Source organism: Equus asinus, chromosome 1 (genome assembly GCF_041296235.1).
Source record: "Equus asinus isolate D_3611 breed Donkey chromosome 1, EquAss-T2T_v2, whole genome shotgun sequence".
Lineage (NCBI taxonomy): Eukaryota > Metazoa > Chordata > Mammalia > Perissodactyla > Equidae > Equus > Equus asinus.
The window spans coordinates 107,622,060-107,642,006 of NC_091790.1; the positions used below are offsets into that span (position 1 = coordinate 107,622,060).

The 19,947-nt window shown below is 36.0% G+C and overlaps 1 protein-coding gene across 4 annotated transcripts in view; it reads left to right on the forward strand.

Moving 5' to 3' along the window:
- The window catches only part of PNPLA8 (patatin like phospholipase domain containing 8), a 42,948-nt gene extending 26,186 nt beyond the window's left edge, over window positions 1-16,762 (forward strand). For 2 of the 4 annotated variants that reach the window (XM_014831904.3, XM_044770354.2), the window contains exons 8-10: window positions 1,719-1,913; window positions 10,063-10,258; window positions 15,724-16,762. In XM_014831904.3, coding sequence (XP_014687390.1) covers window positions 1,719-1,913; window positions 10,063-10,258; window positions 15,724-15,998 — 666 coding nt within the window. In that variant the 3' untranslated portion in view covers window positions 15,999-16,762. The remainder of the gene's footprint in view (window positions 1-1,718; window positions 1,914-10,062; window positions 10,259-15,723) is intronic. The other 2 variants (XM_014831907.3, XM_070504753.1) reach the window with 1 other exon arrangement.
- Window positions 16,763-19,947: the final 3,185 nt, after the last annotated feature.

Below are 19,947 nucleotides of genomic sequence, written 5' to 3' on the forward strand. Positions count from 1 at the left end.
AGTTTTAGAAATGTTAATGTCACTAGGGTATGCCTTAATGTGGCTTCTCTTTTTATTTATTTTGTTTGAAACCCAATAATCTGAATATTGCTTGAGTTCTGTGTTCTTTAATATAACTTGATTAAGGAATAGGATTTATGTACTTAGGAATCCCATGTGGCTTATATTTATTCCTGGATGACAAGGTGTAACCATGAAGAATCAAATACAGCTTCTTCTATTGCTCTTTGATTCTTGCTTGTTCATATTTTCATTCCTTCTTTAGATATTAATTATGTACCCAGCATGCCAGCACTGTGCTAGGCACTTCGGACACCTCAGTGAGTAAATGCAGACATGGAGCTTATTGTTCAGTAGGGCAAAGTAGGCATTAATCAGATAACCCCACACATGAGATGTGGTTTCCCTGAAATGCGTGCTGTGGGGCACAGAAACAGTTCTCTGAAAGTATACCTGTACCAGGACATGAAAGAAGGCTACTCTAAGGAAATGAGAGTTGAGATCTCAGTGTGAAGGCTGATGAGTAGGAGGGTTCCTGGCAAAAAGATGACCTGTGCAGGAGGAGTCGTGGTGAAATGGAGGAACTGGAAGAGTTCCTGAAGACTAGGGCCTGAGCCTCTGAGGACAGTGCATGAAATGAGGCTGGAGTGGGTGACCAGGCAGGGCCTTCGAGGCCATGATAATGAGATGCACATGGCTCTTTTGGAGAACACTCTTGGATGTACTCCACACCTGTTTGTTCCCCTGTATCTTCAGGGCTTCTTATTTGTTTATTTTTAAACTGTGGGAGTTGCCAACTTTAAATAGAAGAATAGGGTGGGTGTGGAGACCATTAGCCACCTGAAAAAGTAATTCATTCATGATAAATAGGAGCAACGACCCTTGCATTTCTTAATTCAGCCTGTCTTTGGACCAATTAACAGAAAGACCCTCTGGATTTTAGTGTATGGCCAACTCTTACCTGCAGTGGCTCCGAGACACAGTTGAATCTCTCACAGGAATTTGAGATATGACCTTTGCTTTATAAAATAGCAAAGCAAACAGGTCCCCGGAGGGCTTGGCACAGGACCCTAACAACTTTGGCTTCATTCATCTTAAGTTTATATTGCAGATTGTTAACAAATACAGCACATTTTACATAAATTCAACTGACATCAATAATATCTGAGACCGAGGGTGATCAGTATTAGGTTTTTAGTAAAAAAGAAACTACCCAGCTGCCAGTTATTAACTGTGATCAGAAAACCTTGAGAGTTTGTGTAGTGTTGGCATTTCAGTTACTAAAGTCATAATGCTTTCAAAGAGCACAGAAAAAGACTAATTTGTAAATAATATTATGAAAATAGTGTATTTATTCATCTTTAAATGATTTTTCTTCATTCCTACTACCGCTGTATCAATTATTATATAAAGGTCTGCAAATTTATGACTTCTTGAATGTCCTTTTAAATAGCTTATCATACAGTCAAAAATATCTTGTATTTACCTCTGTCTTATAAGACATTTCTCAAAATTCTCAGTTCTTGTATCTATTTTGCCATAAAGAAATACCTATTTAAAAAGATCTTGTTCCCTTTGCTTAACATTATAGTTATGCTACACATTTATCCTGATGGATAGAGTTGTAGGTTGTTCATTCATAGTACTAAATATTTAATTTTTACAAATCCCAAATATTGCTGCTTACAATGGGTATTGTTTACTTTTTAATTCATTAGGTAGCTGCCGTAAGTACCATAGTCAACAGAGGGATAACGCCGAAAGCTTTTGTGTTCAGAAACTATGGTCATTTTCCTGGTATCAACTCTCACTATTTGGGAGGCTGTCAGTATAAAATGTGGCAAGCCATTAGAGCCTCCTCTGCTGCTCCAGGCTACTTTGAAGAGTATGCATTGGGCAATGATCTTCATCAAGTAAGTTGACTGTATGGCTTCTCTTTTTAAATTAATGTGATTAAAAAGAATCAGCTCTTATTAAATGTCACTGAACTTACAGAGGGACCAACCAAGGAGACTTTCTTCTTCATATCTCCATGTGGCAAAAGATGTACAGGACGAGATGTTTTTATTTGTTGTTTTTTTTTTTAATTAGCAAGCTTTCTGGCTTGAGCATATTTTAGGAAAGATTCATTTTGTATTTTATATAATGTGATTCATAGCCAATTATGATCATTTTATTGATGGAAAAATGAAGTGGTATGTATGATTGGCTTTCCAAATGTGATAAAAATTAAAAATGAAACGCAGTCACTAAAAATGCAGAACCCAGTCTGTTTGACAGTTTTGGCGGACGTATTTTGAAGGAGAGGGTATAGTAAAATAATAGTTGTAAACACTCGTTAAGTTAGCTGTGTGCCAGACACCTATGTAGGCCTTTGCATCTATCATCTCATTTACTCGTTGCTGCTTAGGAGGTTGACAGAGTTATTTCCACTTTACAAATGAGAAGTTGGAGTCTTAAGAAAGGTTAAGTAACTGGGCTAGGGTCGCAACTGTTATGTGATGGAGTTAGGATGCTATCTGTAATTATACTATTTTTAAGTTTATGGCTAAATGATCTATAAAGTTGAGTATTTCTGGTAATTTATACTTTTTGGGTTGTATAGACTCATCTGTTTATTGTAAATTTTTTCTCTGTCAAGTTTTTCCCACTATTTACAGAATAACTTATATTAACTTATATTAAATGATATAACTTTAATTAAATGATAAAAAAAGTCAATAAAGCTTTTGAACTGATAATTCCAAAAAATGTGTATTTTATATATGCATGATTTTTATATGATATTCCACTTAAAATCCATCTCATTTGATGGAATCAGTAACCTTAACTTTCCTCTCTAGTCACTGAAGTATGTGTGCTCTATTTATTTGGTATTCAGATATACGTTGAGAAAAAAACTGTCTTGACAGAGATTTTTAGGTATCAATCTAAACTATGTAGCAGTTGTGTAAGTTTAATTTATAATTTAATTTTTGATTTTAATAATGTGTCAGTGTTATAATACTAAATCATTTTTATCAATTTTTTTTCTCCTATGTTTTTGTATAGTAGCTTAGATATATTTTAAAATGTTATGGTCAGCTATCCCATTTTCTTTGTCTTTCTGGAAGTGATGTGATAGTCTTTGTAGTTAAGAGATTAAAAGAGGATTTCTTTCGTCTTTAGAGTCAATTCAGACTATTTCGTACTTTGCCAAATCAGTCATTGTTGAATTATGTAAGGCACTTCCCCTTCTCGCCTTTCCCTTCTCTCCTCCACCCCCTCAGGACAGAAAGTGCTAGCTGTAGAGTCTTTCTAACATGGATTTCAGGACAGGATCAGTCAAAATAAGATTTTTATTTTAATATGTAGCTTGCTCGTTTTAACAACTGTTTCTCTATATTCTTATAGTATTCTCACATGTTGTAAATGGAGAAATAACTTAAACAATGTATTCAAAATATAATAGCTAAGGTTTATAACATAACTAAGATGCTTGTCATGCTTCAAATTGTAGTTATGCCAAATATTAGTGAAAGTCTCAAATGATAAGTTACTGCAGTTCAGGACCATGTGTTCCCAGACTTGGAAAGAAGTTATCTCATTTGCTCTTTATTTTTTATCTAAGAGGAAGTAGTTCTAAGGTTTAATTCAGTCCTGTAGAATACACGTAACAATCAAGGTAATTTGGTGGTTCTTTTTCTGTTCGGATAGACTAGTGTTGTTTCTTTTCATGTTTAGCCATTTTTATATTGGTGATCCTAATCTTTGAACTTAGCTTGAGCTACAGATTAAAATAACTTCTTATATAAATTTTATGTGAAGCATATAACCACATGTGCGGAGAATATACTTTCATGTAAATCAGTGATTTGACTCCAGAAAGATTGGCACATCAACTTTAATAAGAATATTCAAATGAACCTGGAGTCTAAGCAAACTCTAAGTAAACATTTTCCTTATTGCATATTCTCTTCCAATACTTGAGGAAGAAATGAGATATTTTTCTCCGCAAAAAACATTGTGAAAGATTGAGAAGAATATTTTAAAGTGTGAATGATCTTGATTGCTTGAACAAAGAAGAGATTCAGGCAAAGTTCTTTTCCAGCCTTTCAGAAGTTGCCCAGAAGTTTACAACTAAAATATGTTACTTAAGGGGATGGACTATAATTAGTTTTTGGGTGGTGAACATGATGTAATCTATACAGAATTCCAAATATATTATGATGTACATCTGAAAATAAACAAACAAATGAAAAAAATGAAAAAAAATAAATAAGTAAATTCCACTATAAAAAAAAAAAAGAGTAGCTGACTTCTCCTTTGCTGGTGACAGTGACACAGTGTGGATTGTCTAGTCTCTTTTGCCCCACAGCTCAGGATTCCACAATATTTTTCAGAATGCTGGTCTGTCATCAAACCCAACTGTAATCACTGTGCTTAACTGATCATCAACCAGAGACAATTAAAGGAGAAGGGCTCCTAAAGGCAGAAAAGGGCAGAAGAAAAATCCAGGCATGAAGTTAATCTCACAGTCCCTTCCCCGATCTTCCGCTTGCATTGTGAGCTAGTAAAACCTGGTGTATGATAAACGTCTGGAGTTTGGGCTCACATTATTAACTCAAGAGCTGTAAAACATGTGAAAACAATCTTTATTTTAAAAAAAAAGTAATATGGTACTTACTTATTACAATCCTCTTATCCTAAGTTCTTTGAATAATTATATTCAGTTATTTCCAGTCTCTTTTTTAAAATCCCTTTTAACTGTAACGTCTGACATATGTTTTAATGTAAGTTACTTCATAACGTTTTTGGAATCAGGTAGAGTATAAATTATAGGTTAATGTTTTATTTGAGCAGTTATTGAAAGTAATGCTATAATAAGAGGTATGAGTGTGTAGATGGGTAGATTTCATTTGCCTTTGACTATAAAGAGAAGAATATTATGACCATATTTTCAAGGTTTCTTGCATGTCCTAGGAAATTAGAAAACGGGAAGACTTCTTTTTGAGTAGCTTCCAGTATATTACTTCTCCCTCCTCACCAAGTAGCATCATACTTATCTTGAAATAGTATTTTTATACAAAATTATCCCTTTTCTCTCTTTCTCTTTTTAACAGCTCATTGAGAGATAATTGGTATACAGAAAAAATGCACATATTTGATGTATACGATTTGATGGTTTTTGGCATATGCATATTCCTTCTTTCTTTTTCCATCTTCATCTCCAAAGTTAAATCATTCATTCTCTGTCTTTGGAGAAAGAGCCTGATAAATTAGTTCTCACTAAAGGTTTTGATGACAGATTCTAATGTATTATTTCTCTTAGGCCTTATTTACATTTTAAAAGGTTATATTCACAAGTCAGAATACATTAACCTAGAAGGAGTTATGATATTTCATATAAATATTCCAGATAAAGAGTGTTTTTAGCAGAAAGAACCTGCCCAGCACCTGCCAAATTATGCCTGTGCCAGGCCACAACTAATAATTTTCATAACTGGACAAAAATGCAGTGAGTGTTTCCTCAGCACCAGGCACTGTGTTAGCTGGGAAGAATGTAAAGGTTTTTAATAATTGTTGGCATATTGTTTGTGTTTCCTGGATTCTACCCTCAAATAGCTCAAACTAGAAGAATTTAACAGTTATAGAATGAGAAGATATTTCAATAATAAAAATATATACAGGGTTAAGAGATGGTACAGAAGATGTGGTTTATTCTGTCAGGATTGGTCTTACAGAGAAGCTCCCATGTGAGTTGAGGTACAAAGAATGAAGAATTGCTTAGGATGGAAACAGGATGAGGAGGGGAGCAGGGGAGTGATTGCTTAATGGGTACAGAGTTTCTGTTTGGACTGATAAAAACGTTTTGGAAATAGATAGTGGTGATGGTTGTAAAACATTCTGAATGTAATTAATGCCACTGAATTGTAACTTAAAAATGGTTAAAAGGATCAATTTTTTGTTATATATATTTTATCATAATAAAAAAATTCTTTATGAAAACCCTAAAAGAATAAGAAGCTGAGATGAGATGACTAGGAGACATTCACAGGTAGGTATCCTGAGTTACGATTTGAAATGATTAAATATGCATAAAAAGCATCTAAATCTTAGGTTATTAAGTACACGCACGATGTGCTGCACTTGAAACACAATCCTGTGTGTACCTCTAAGAGATGAGTAGCAAGTTATTCTGTCAATTCACTTTTCAAGTCTCTTTACCTCAGCACCTAGCAGTGTGCCTGTCAAATACCGAGTACACAATAAATAAATAGCTATGAATATGAACTTAAATGAATGAAGAGGCTGCAGGAAGGACCATAGACATCACGTTAGCCTAATGACTTACTGACGGAAGAGGCATCTGACAAGAGTAGGCTGACTGTAAGAGAGCTTACGAGACGGTATGCCTCACCCCTGGGGAGAGTGAGTATCAAAAGTCTTAACTTCTGCACTTTTTTGATGAAATGTAGGTAAAGTTTAAGGAAGAGGAATTTACTTTGAAGCATGGCTATTAAAACCACTGGATACTGGCAACTTTTTGGTTTGGGATTGATTCTCCTATTACCAATTCTTGCTAAACCTTGTTTGCCCCTTGTTTTCTCCTCTTTTTGTCTTTTCTGATCCATCTTTATAGGCTTTTATAATAATAAAGAAGTGTTTCCTCTAAAGTACCCAGATGATTAGAAGTTTCACAGAGTATAACTATAGAATTTAAGATAAAAATAGTTTATAAAAGTGATAACTTTTTTGCTGAATTAGAAGTGAGATATGTTTCCTCTATTATGGGAGGGGTATTATTCTAATGTCCTCTTAATGGAAAACAAGGGAAAAAGCTGAAAGAATTAAATTAAAATTTGTACTTGATAAAGCCTTTAGGAAATAATTATTAGTACCTACATTTGAGGAATCTAAGTAGATTTTTACAAAGTTAAACAATACAAATACCTAGCCAATTTATGACTTTCAACAGATATATAAAGATAGCTAAGTTTAAAAGTAGTTCCTTCCACCTAGTGAATGGATAAACAAACTGTGATACATCTGAATGATGAAATACTACTCAGCAATAAAAGGGAATGAATTACTGATATGTGCAATGATGTGGTTGGATCTCAGAAGCATTATGCTAGGTGAAAGAAACCAGACTCAAAAGACTATGTACTAAATTATTCCATTTATTTTGAGAACAAGATCTAATGTGTGACCTTGGAGATTAGATGAAAGAATAGCTTTTGAAGAGAAGAGTAATGAAGAACTGAAAATCCAAGGTGTTGTAAAGATGTGAAGTCACATGGGGTAATGAGAAGAGTTTCTCCCCCTTTCTGCACAGGCTAGAAAGAAGCCTGTGAGCCAGGTGCTGACTAATTTGTTGAATGAGGAGGAGTGGCTGGAAGTTGATAGGTGACAACAGTGGTGAGGAACTGGTGGTGGAACTGAATAGCCGAGCCTCTAAAGAATATGCATTTTCCAAGTGGATTGGGACTAATAAGGGTCTAGAAGGAACACTAAAGAACAAATAAGACACCATTCCTCCTCCTAACCACTAAGGGGTATAAGGTATGGAAGCATCAACAACAACCTAGGAAGTGATATCAGGGAAGAGCCACATTTCTGCTAAGTCACAGAAGAAGACAGCATTTAGAAGAAGGTGAGATTACGGTGGAACTTTAACTGTGGAACGATTCCATAGAGCACAGTGCAAGGGTTTAGGATGTTGGGGAGGAGGGGAGGACTGTGTCAGCGGCACAGAAGCTCAGAGAATTGAATGCCATTGTGGGAGGGAAGACACGGTAGAGTTTAGAATGACTTGTGAATTTAGCCTCTGCTGGTTCTTTGAGGAAAGTGGGCCTAGTGGCTCTAAAAACTTGTCCCACCCTCCCTGGGGATCAGTTCCAGCACATATAGTCTCAGTTCATCTGCTTCAAACTCAGCGCACACGAGGGTAGCAGTCCCCAAAACTGGTCACTACATGCTTTTTGGCCTGGCAAGGAGTAGATGGACATTCAAGTTTTTAATGAATGAACTGCACAGTCTACCTGGTGTGAGAGAAGGCTTACTTCTCAACAGTCTTAACTTGCGCTTTGCTATGTTTTGTTTAGGATTCTGGTTTTTGTGTATGTCCTCTGCCTTGCTGCTTTGAGTTTAGGAATGATTTAGCTACATTGCTATAGCGCTTAACTCTCTTACTGAGATGGATACTGAAAATTAAGCCTGTTGAATCCGTAGTAAAGACAAGTACAATACCAGCATGTGTGCCGCTGTGTCCTCGTTCTGCTCCTGGCAGATCCCTCCCTTTTCCTGAGCCTCGACAGGGGAGAGAGGCTTCCCTGTTCTTAGGACGCCTCCTGCCAGTCAGGTGGCAAAGGATGTGAACTCAACCCTCCCCACTCCCCATCTTTCCCTATCCCAAACCTGACGCCATTCACAGACCAGCTTTCTGCAAGCTTCACGTTACAGAGACATTCCCAACTTAAACACATCTCAGCCACAGAGGGACATCTGTGAAAAGAGCCAAAGACCTGAGATGTGATGGGTCTATGAATGAATATGCCCCTGTTGACAAGAAATGTCTTTTAAAAGGACAGCCTTTTCTCGGGAAAGTCATAAATGTGGAAATATAAGACACATTCTTTTGAAGAGATGTAGTTGGAGAGTGGTGGAGATTGGCCACTCAGGGGCAGGTAGAGATTGAGCTGGAAGTGGCAGCAAACAACCCACTCTAAAGTGGAGAATAGAGCAAGCAGTGAAGACATGTGACAAAATAGATTCTCTGAGAGTCCACACAGCCCTGTGTATCCCTGTTATCCCAAAGATGTCATAAAGCTGTACATTGGGCATGAATGACATAAGCCATGATACAGGACCATTAGCCGTAGACTGGCTATTCCATAACTAAAGAGCCAATAAGCTTTCTCTGGGAAGTGTGATTAGCATTTTGGGATATTTCTGCCTTCTAGTGTATTCTCATTCATTCAACGAGAGTGTTATTTGAGATATGTGTTTTTGAGGAAGTTGTTTTGGTAATGCTTAAAATGAAGAGTTATCATTATCTGTGACTTGTAAAGTAAATACTACTCCTCCCCCTAAAATAACTGAGCATAAACTCACAAGAAGGTGAGGGGCGTTTCTCCTTCACTTTCCATGAGAAATTTTAGTAACAATAGTATACTTCATTAGCAGGGCAAAATTCTGCAGGTGTTTTAAATGGGGCCTTCAAGCCAGGGCACACTACTGCTGACAGTGGTGGAGGTGCAGAGTAGATGATTTTCTACAAGGAAAGGAAACCTCTTGGGAGGAGTCTCTTTGATCCTTTAATTCATGAATTTTGTAAAAGGACAGTCATATTACCTTGCTAGAGGTTGGGTGGCTGCATTTCTTTCTTTCTGTCTTTATCAGAAATTATTGTGAGACTGCTTATATACTTTATTCTACTGCCTTTTACAGTACTCTTAGCAGCATATTTTACCCTTCTTTTTGAATTCTTCAAAATAACATTGATTATTGATAAATGCTTAGATTCATAAAGTCTGCCTACTTTGTTTAGGTTATATCTGCATTATAATGAATGTGATACTTTGAAATTGTATTGTTAATGAAGTTTCAACTTAAATTAGTTTCATTAATTTGGTTATGATTTGACTTGTGAAAAAACTAGTTTCAATTGTTTGGTAAAACCACAGTTCTTTTGTTAGGTTTTATATAGAATCTATATTAAACCTCTAAACAAGGATAATATATCTTTAAAATGTAATTTAGTTTATTTCAGTAGTTTTGAGCAAAATATGCAAAGCAATCCATGAAGAAGTTCAAAAACTTTCATAATAGGAAAGGAAAGCTTAAGGTCAGTGCAGCCAGCGCGTTTCCACATGACTTTTTTTGCAGCTATAGTATATAAAATAAACTCACTTTGAAGAACCTATTGTTTTTAAATAATTTGTTCAATTTATTACATAGTTCAGCTCTCCCTGAGTAAATTTCAGATTGTTTAAGATAGAAGTTTTGTTTTCAAATTTGTAGAATGGAATTTCATTTTTAAGAGTTCTCTACTGTATGTTCTTGACTTACGTTTTGCAGGATGGCGGTTTGCTCCTGAATAACCCTTCAGCATTAGCAATGCACGAGTGTAAATGTCTTTGGCCAGACGTCCCCTTAGAGTGCATTGTATCCCTGGGCACTGGGCGATATGAGAGCGACGTGAGAAATGCCGTGACATACACAAGCTTGAAGACCAAGCTGTCGAATGTTATCAACAGCGCTACAGATACGGAAGGTTAGTCTGTCTGTTTGCTGCTCTAACTTGTAGAATTCAGTTTTTGGTAGAATATGCTGATGCTAAATGCAAAAGAGTACATACGTCGGTGTTGGAGGGAAGCACATGGGATCCAGTGTCTTGTTCCCATTTCTCCTCACCCATTTCTTCTGAGTGACCCTGGAGTAGAGACTCTTCTCTGTCTGGAAGCTGGTGCTGCCACTGCCTCCTTACAGTTGGAGAAGTATCTAAAGCAGGGGTAGCACAGACACTTGGCTGGAGACTCTTAAGCCAGTCGAGAAACAGGAAAAAGAGAAGGAGTCAGGTTGGTTCAGATAAAAACGTGGTAACAGTGAGAGAATGAGCGTACTTATGGTGTTACATTATTTAGGAAGGTGGAGACAGACTGGGATTAGCATAAGTCATCACTTCCACTCTTGCTGCACCTATAATCTAGTCTTCATGTAAAGACCAAAGTGGTCCTCGTAAAATGTAAATTAAATCGTCTTTACCCAGCTCAAAACCCTCTAGGCTTCCCATCACATTTAGAGCAAAATCCAAAAGCCTCATTTGCTGAAATTTCCCAGGCCTCTGAGACCTAGCCTTTGAATACATCTCTTCCTCACCTCTTTAAGATGTACCCCTTCTGTAAAGTGTGTCCAGCTACACTTTAATTCTTGCTGTTCCTCAAACTTGCTGAGAAGTCTGCCTCAGGGCCTCTGCACTTGCTGTATTCTCTCTCCTTGAGGCCACCCCTGAGGTGTATGCTTGATTTGCTACTTTATTTCATTCAGGTCTCTGCTCAGATGTCACTTCCTCAGAAACCTTTCCTGACCACTTTCCAACCCCCTCACCGTCTCTCTCTAACCCCTTATCCTGCTTCTTTTTTTTTTTTTCTCATAGAGCATTCATCTCATTATGGATATATATTACGCACTTGCTTGTTTAATTGCTTATTCTCTACCTCTCTCTCCCACAAGAATGTAAGGCAGGAACTTATCCAGTTGACTACGTTGACTTCAGTGCCTAACACACAGTAAGCAGTCAATGAGTACTTTTGAATTTCTAGTTTTGGCCTTGAGGTTTAGATCTCCATATTTTACTATTTTATTTTTAAGTCCTATATGAAATCTTTTATTAAATTTTTCAAAAGAATTTTTACCACTTAGCCACTTGCTTCTCATTCTCACTCTTTCCATATCATGAGGTTATTGGCTGAGTCTATTAGCTATGTAAGGATCTTAAATTCCCCAGTAAGGACTTTTATCTATTAAATGATAACCCAAGAAAAGCTAATATACTGGATTTTTCACTATCTGAAATTTTGTTGTCAAATCAATCAAATATTCTTACCATAAGCAATCTGCTGAGAAAAGGGTAGCTTTAATCAGCCAGTCTCATAATACTTACATGTACACCTTGTGCAAACTGTGTGATGGGTTCATCTGAAATTTTCAAGAAGCATGAAGTGTTGCTTCCATGTACTTATACTCTAGTTAGTGAAGAATTAGAGTGAAACACATGTAATTGCTGATAGTTCATGGTTATTGACCTATAAAAAACAGCAATTTCGTTTGGTTCAATCTAATATATTATCAATTGCTAAATAAATAGTAGTTGTAGATGATTAAGACTATGAATTAAGAGGGAGAATGAGAAAGCTAGATTGTTGTAGACAGTTTACAAGAAGTAAATTAGACTTGATACAGGTCTTAAAGGATACGTAGGGTTTGGACATTTTAAAAGAGGATGAAGACTTCCATTTCTGGCCATGATAGAATAGGAGCCGTATATTTCCTTTCACTTAAACCATTAGAAAACCGGACAAAACAATGGTTTTCAGACATTAGGTGACAGGTGGCACAGGTCAGTGAACCCTGAGAGAAGGAAAATAAATGAAGTAATCACTATATTTGCCCAGCCTGCTACCTGAAAAGAGTTTCTAGGCCATAGTACAGGGAGGGGAGAACCCAAAACAGCAGGACAGTCCCTTGGAGTTCAGGAAACAGAGTTTGGAGTTCAAGGAGGCCAAGGAAACTAGAATTTGTGGGCAAAATACGACAGAGAAGGCAGCTTCAGAGAGAGAGTGCTCCAGAGATAGGCAGAGCCATCTCCTTGAGTACTGATCTGTGCATGCATGTGAGGAAGCTACCCAAAGCAGAGGAAAGAAACGCCAGAAAGCACCAGCACAATCCTTAGAGCTCACGTGGGACCCATAGTAGCTGAGATTTCCATCAGCTAGATCAGAAAGACCTTGTAATACATTGGATGTGCAAGAGTCCTCAGAAGGGTACTGTCTCAGAAATGGCACCCGATTAGCTATGGGTCCACCCTAAGAAAGCTTAAAAGCATTTCTCAAAAAGATCAAATTGAGTCCAGTTAACAGCATCCATTGTTAGAATAAAATTGAATAATATTTAAAGGAATGCAACAAACTCCAGCACACAAAAATGTGAAATTCACTGTGTTTGGCATCCAATAAAAAATTACCAGGCATACAAAGAAGCAAGAAAAGACACCCTTACCCGGGAGAAAACCCAATAAGAACAGACCTAGACGTGAAACAGATGATAGAATTAGCAGACAAGGACATTACAATGGCTGTTATAAGTATACTCCATATGTTCAATGAAATAGAGGAAAACTTGAACATGATGAGGAGAGAGAAGGGTAATATAAAAAGGACCCAATCAAACTTCTAGAGGTGAGAAATCCAAGACCTGAAATGAAAATACAGTTGATATGATTAACAGCAATTCTACACAAATGGGTAAAAAATAGAAGAAGAGTAACTACTTCCCAGCTCATTCTATAGGACAGCTTTACCCTGACACCAAAACCAGGTAAAAATATCAAAATACTGATCAATATTCCCTATTCATATGTATGCAGAAATCCTGAAAATATACTAATAAATTGAATTCAGCTGTTTATAAAAAGGAGAATACAGAATAACCAAGTAGGGTACATCCCAGAAATATGGGGTAGGTTTAATATTCAAAAAAATCAGTGTAATTCACTTCATTAACAGACTAAAAAAGGAAAAATTTAAGATAAATCTCAATATATACAGAAAAAGACGTGACAGAATTCAGTATCCATTCATGATAAACACTCAGCAAATTAGGGACAGAAGGCAACTTCCTCAGCCTAAGGAAGGGCATCTAAAAAGAAACAAAACAGCCAGCATCATATTTAATGGGAAAAGATTGAATGCTTTCTACCTAAGATCAGGAACAGCGTAAGATTTCTCCCATCACTTCCAGTCAACGTTGTAGTGGAGATCTGTCCAGCGTAGTAAGGCAGTAAAAGGAAATAAAAGGCATATAGATTAGAAATGAAGAGGAGAATATTTATAGTCAGCATGGTTGTCTATGTTGGCAATCTTAAGGAATCTATAAAAAAGCTACTAGAACTAATAAGTCTAGCAAAGTTGAAGAATACAAAGTCAATACAAATCTATTGTATTTCTGCGTCCTGGCAATAAACAATTGAAAATTGAAATTAAATATATACAAGGCCTAAATAAATCAATCAAATAAATCCATATGCCAGGCTCATGAATTGAAATCTCAGTATTTTTGTTAAAGTGGCAGATGACAAATTGATCTATAGACTCCTTGCAATTGCTATAAAAATCTAAACCAGCTTTTTCTGGGGTAGAAATTAACAAGATGACTATAAAATTCATATGGATATGCAAAAGACCTAGAATAGCCAAAACAATTTTGAAAAAGAAGTTGGAGGACTTACGCCCTCTGATTTCAAGACTATAAAACTACGGTAAGCAGAGGACTGTGGTATTTGCATAAAGATAGACACACACAGATTAGTGGCACGTAATAGAGAGTACAGAAATTGATCCATACATGTAAGTTCAAAAGATTTTTGACAAAGGTAACTCAATGAGGAAAGGATAGTCATTTCAACAACTAGTACTTGGACAATTAGATAACTATATTTAAAAAAATGAGTCTTGATCCTTCATACCTTTTACAAAAATTTACTTGAAATGGATTGTAGACCTAAACAGAAGAGCTAAAACTATAAAACTTTTAGAATACTCTAGAGAAGATCTTGACGACCTTGGGTTAGGTAAAGATTGTTTAGATAAGACACACAAATTATGAACCAAAAAAGAAAGATAAATTAGATTTCATCAAATTATAAATTTTGCTCTTCAAAAGATACTTTTAATAAAATGAAAAGACAAGCTATAGACTGAAATAAAATATTTATAAAACATGTATCTGATCTGTCATCAGAACCAAATACATAATCAGAACCAAAATATAGGGAGAATTCTTACATTTTATATATATATATATATATATATATATAAAGAATATCTAAAGAAGAAAACAAATTCAGTCAAAAAAATGGACAAAAAATTTGAATACATACTTCATTGAAGATCTACAGATGACTAATAAGCACATGAAAGACTTCTCAACATCATTAGTTTGTTAGAATAATGAAAACTAAAAGTATGGGGTACCACTACACATCCTCTAGAATGTCTAAAATTAAGACTGACAATGCCTAGTTTTGACAAAGATGTGGAGCAATGGGAACTCTGTTATATTAATAGTTGGAATGCAAAATGGTGCAGCCATTTGAAAAACAGCGATGCAGTTCTTAAAAAGGTAAACATACTTTACCATATGACCCAGCAATTTCATTCCCAGGCGTTTACCCAAGAGGAATGCAATCACATATCCACAAAAAGACTTAGTGCAAATGTTTATAGCGGGAGTATTCCTAATAGCTAAAAATGGAAGAGAACGAGAACTAGAACTGGAGAGAACAAATTGTGGTATATCCATACAATGGAATACTACTCAGCAATCAAAAAGAAGGAACTAGAGAGACAACTACAACATGGATGAATTTCAAAAGCATTTTGCTAAGTAAAAGAAGGTAGATAGCTACGAGCTATATACTTAGGATTCTGTGTATATGAACCGCTAGAAAAGGCAAAGGATGAGGGACACCAACTTTAGAGGCCTGAAGGAACTTTTTGGGGTGATGGAAATATTCTGTTGTGATTGTCGTGGTGGTTACACAGTGTATGCATTTGTCAAAACTTGTCAAATTCTACACTTAAAATTGGTGAATTTTACTGTATGAAAACTATGCCTCAGTGAAGATGATCCCAAAAAATTAAAAACAAAAAAAGGAAAGTTGGAAAGGCATTTCAGCTGTGGCTAACAGTGTGACCAAAACCAGAGAGAAGAGAGGACTGGAGCAAGTATCCTAATTTAGCAGAATTATGTGAAGTATTTTGGGAGATTAATTTCTTTTTGTAGTTATTTTCATTATTATGGGTTCTTTACTCCTATTGTTAATTAGGTGGAGTGATGAAATAAGAACAGCTTTTTAATTTGCCCTAAAAGAGGATAATTTTAAATAAAGATAAATTTAGATCATTGCAGATCAACTCAGTTTTCTTATCCACCCTATCCCCTGTTTATTTGTTTTAACAGAAGTCCATATAATGCTTGACGGTCTGTTACCTCCTGACACCTATTTTAGATTCAATCCTGTAATGTGTGAAAACATACCTCTTGATGAAAGTCGAAATGAAAAGCTGGATCAGCTGCAGTTGGAAGGGTTGAAGTACATAGAAAGAAATGAAGAAAAGATGAAAAAACTTGCAAAAATATTAAGTCAAGAAAAAACAACTCTGCAGAAAATTAATGACTGGATAAAACTAAAAACTGACATGTATGAAGGCCTTCCATTCTTTTCAAAATTGTGATGATTACATATTTTCTCATGAGTGAAGGCCTGTTCAGGAGATCCACCGAATTGGATAAGGAATTGTGGGGTTCAGCATGAGTCAACTTTGAAATAATTACTGAATTCTGGGGAGTCCTGAGAAAGACAGTGCTTGAACCAGCTTGCACAGCACAGGGGTGTGCTTGGTTACAGAATCCAAATGGAAATTAGATTTTTATGATGTTAATAATTAAGTTTTAGGAATCTTGTTGTGCTAGTTGGTTTTAGTAGATGTTGGTGTTATATTGTTAGATGTTTGAAAATTTATTAATATATGTGCCAAACAAGAACTGAAAACTATATTATTCTTGGTATTTTTGCGTTAGTCACCATAATCATGTTGATTTTATTTGATCATTGATTTTCTTTCATGTGGAAAAGCTAATTTCTTCTTAATTTACATTACTTATGTTTTCACTAGCTACATTCTACAATCCAAATGTTGCCTTTTACTGTAATATCATCTAAACAGATGCACAAAAATGGAATTTTCTCTATCAGAGGACTTTTACATTTGAAATATGAAAGACCAGATTCAGTTTTCTATTCAAAATATTTGTTTCAACTTTGTTTGATTCAAAAAGATAAGTGAAGTCCCAGTCAACCACTCTTTCCCCCTGAAATTTCAAGATAATGCTGTATGTTAACTTTTGTAGCTCCAGCTTATCATCCACTGTTATAAAATTATTTGAATTTACTGAGAAAATATCCCTATCACCAACAAAAATAAACTATTGAAACAAACCATTGTTAAAAGGCTAATGTCATTTTTCAATTATTTACTGTTAACAATGTAGCTCTCCATCTGTTTGTAGAATTTGAACATACCTGTCAACAGTATGCTTAAAAAAATGTTAGGCTTGTTTTACCTTATTAACTCCTTTAACTGTCTGGATTTTGCAGAGGCTAATAACATGTGCACCAACCCAAATCATTGTGTACGCCAACCAAATTCATCTTTGTTGTGTTATCTGTCTATCTGCCATGTAAATCCTTACATCATGTTTAGATTTGTCAAGAAAAGTGAAAAAAAGGTAAGTACCCTTTGCTTTGTGCGTACAAACTAAAGCTAAACCCTGTTACCTATATTGTCGTATTGATTCTTTGCAACATTGATTCGTATAGGCAGTGAGGTATGTGCTGGGGGGAGCTGAGGGTCTGGATGCTAATCCAGGATCTGATGATGTGAAGTCCTTCTCTCTGTGACCTGGAGGAGGGGGGACAGCCTTTCTGGGCTTCACGTATTTCATTTGTAACATGAGGAAAGCTAGCTCTAAAATTTTATTTACTCTTCTTTTATGGCAACCCAAGAAGTAAATTCTGCAGGTGTACAAACAAAAGATAAGAACAGATGTGAAAATGGATTTTCAGTCTTATATGGGAAGATACCAACTTTTCAAAGACGCAAAGAGGAAGAATAGTCTATTTTAGAAGTAAAATGTAATAAATTCTCCAACTCATCAATTATATTAAAAATATAGAGAATAAAAATAGTTTTGATGCTCTGGCCTTCTTAGGTGTCTCAGAGTTCTTATTTCTGTAATGAATGGTATGCTGGCAATATTTCAGCTCTGTTCTTGCTACAGATATTCTTCTTTATTAGAAACGTAGCTCAGATCGAGTTGTCCCTAGAGGCATACGGGCGGGATGGGATTTCCCCCGGCGGGTAGAGAGGGCCCAGCCTGGGTTATAATTACACTGTGCACTTCTTCCCCTCCCACACCACATTTTATCCGGAAGAAAGTGGACTTCAAAGGAGTCTTCCAAGAGGGAAGGAAGTCACAGAAAGTCAGCCTGCAGTCTCAGGGGACAGTGGGGAACCTTACAACTTTGTTTTGCAAATAGGATGCAGCGGCTCCCTTTGACACCCCCCAGCAGCTACTGACAGCTGCCTCCCCTCTTCACTTATTAGAGTGCTGCCAGTTTCTGAAGTAGCTAGGACCTCTGAAGTTCGAAGCTCAAAATTTTACCTAACCTGCCCTGCTCTAGACGTAATTCATCACATTTTTGAATATTTCGCAGGTGTCAGTGCTAGTAATGTGACTAGAAACAGATTTGTAACATCCAAAGTACAGTTTTGAGTTACAGTGTAAGTAAATATGAGCCTACCAGTGATCTCTGACTTATTTTTGTTGGGGTAACTTTGGTTTATATACCAGTGATTTCTAAAGATTTTGTCAAGCAGTCCTTTCAGATCACAAATACTACATATTCATATGCAACTACTAAAACAACTTGTAAGAAAAATCCAAATAATTGGAAATTAATATTTCTGGATATTCTTTGTAATAAATCAAATTTCAAGCACAATAAAGTAATATTTAATGCAATTTACATATTTGCACCTTATCATAAGTTCACTGTTGTCCTAGCATTATGTAGCTCGTGTAGCTCTCTGCCCCTTGTTTTTCTTGGCTGATGATTCCCCTGGTGAACGGTACAATATACAAGCATACTCTGGCCATAGCTTCTTTCTTAAGCTCCGTAGCGTGGCACCTCAGTATGTTCTCATGTCCCTGTCCCTGTCTCTTTAGCTCTTTTCACTCTCCTACAAAAAGTACCCCCGGTTGTGTGTGCACCAGTTTTCAATCATTCTTGTCCACATTTGTCCTTGAACCTGGTTATCCGAAGAAGTGTGTAACTCACCTGAGAGAACCCTCATTTTATGATAAAGCCAGTGCTTTCCGTTGTCCAGAAGCAGGGTGGACTTCTTTTCAGGAAAGAGCAGAAGTAAAGAACACTTCCAAAAGATGAGCGCTCGCCACCAAGTAGGTTATGGATCCTCCACTGGACTGTTTTTAAAGTAGGATGAGGTCTTTATAGAAAAAAATTTGAAAGATAGATAATGGCCCATTAGGTTCTTTCCACCCTATAATTCTTTAATAGTTTATAAAAATAAAAAAAGATCAGATAAAAGAAATGTTTGTCAGTTTCAGAAGAAATTAGGGTATTTCTTATTCATTCACGCCACTTATTCTATAAGATAAGATTCAGCTGATGCCTTAGCAAACAGTATGTACTTACTGATAAGCTTATGTATTTAAATCAGCTAGTTTTCATTTGTACTGATGGATATATCTCATTCGTTAATCATTTTGATTTTTTTAAATATGATAATGTGTGCCTTGAAAATGGCTACATTTTGAAAAGTCTAATTGAAAAACCAAAATTTATTCACTGTCAATTGTTTTGTTACAACTAACTTTGAGTAAAGTTGATGAAATTCTGGTTCCATTTCTACATTAAGGAAAATTTCATAGCTATGAAAGTAGAGAAACATAAATGTGTTTTATTAAGTATTTCCTCATCTATAGAGGAAACCTGAATATTTTTACAATGTTAATAGCTAGTCCCTAGCGTTATATGTCAAGCACTATACTGAAAGCTGTGTCCGTTATCGCATTAGGTCTTGTTATATCCTTGTGAAGGAGGTACTGTTACTCCTGTTATCCAGCTAAGGAACGCAAGGCTATAGAAAGTTAAATAATAGTGAAATAAAGAAGACAATTATAAACATCTTTAACTTTTCCTTTTATTTCTCCCAATTGGCCAGGTTCACAAGTTCATTATTGATTGTACAAACGTTTATTGACTGCCATCTTTATTCTAGGACTGACTTCACCCTTCACCCACATTTGATCATCAATTCCTACTTTCATGTGGAGGATTTTTTTCCTTTTTTATTGAAGTATAATTTTCTTTTTTATCGAAGTATAATTTTCATAGCAAATTGTTATCCATTGTAGCTGTACAATTTGTAATTGTTAGTAGTTATAGAGTTGTGCAATCATCACCATAATCCAGCTTTAAAGCAATTCCATCATCCCTGAAAGTTCCCGCCATGCTTGTTTGTAGTTACTCCCTGCTTCTGTCCCCAGCCCCCGACAACCACTGGTCTGCTTTCTGTCTGTACAGATTGACCATTTCTG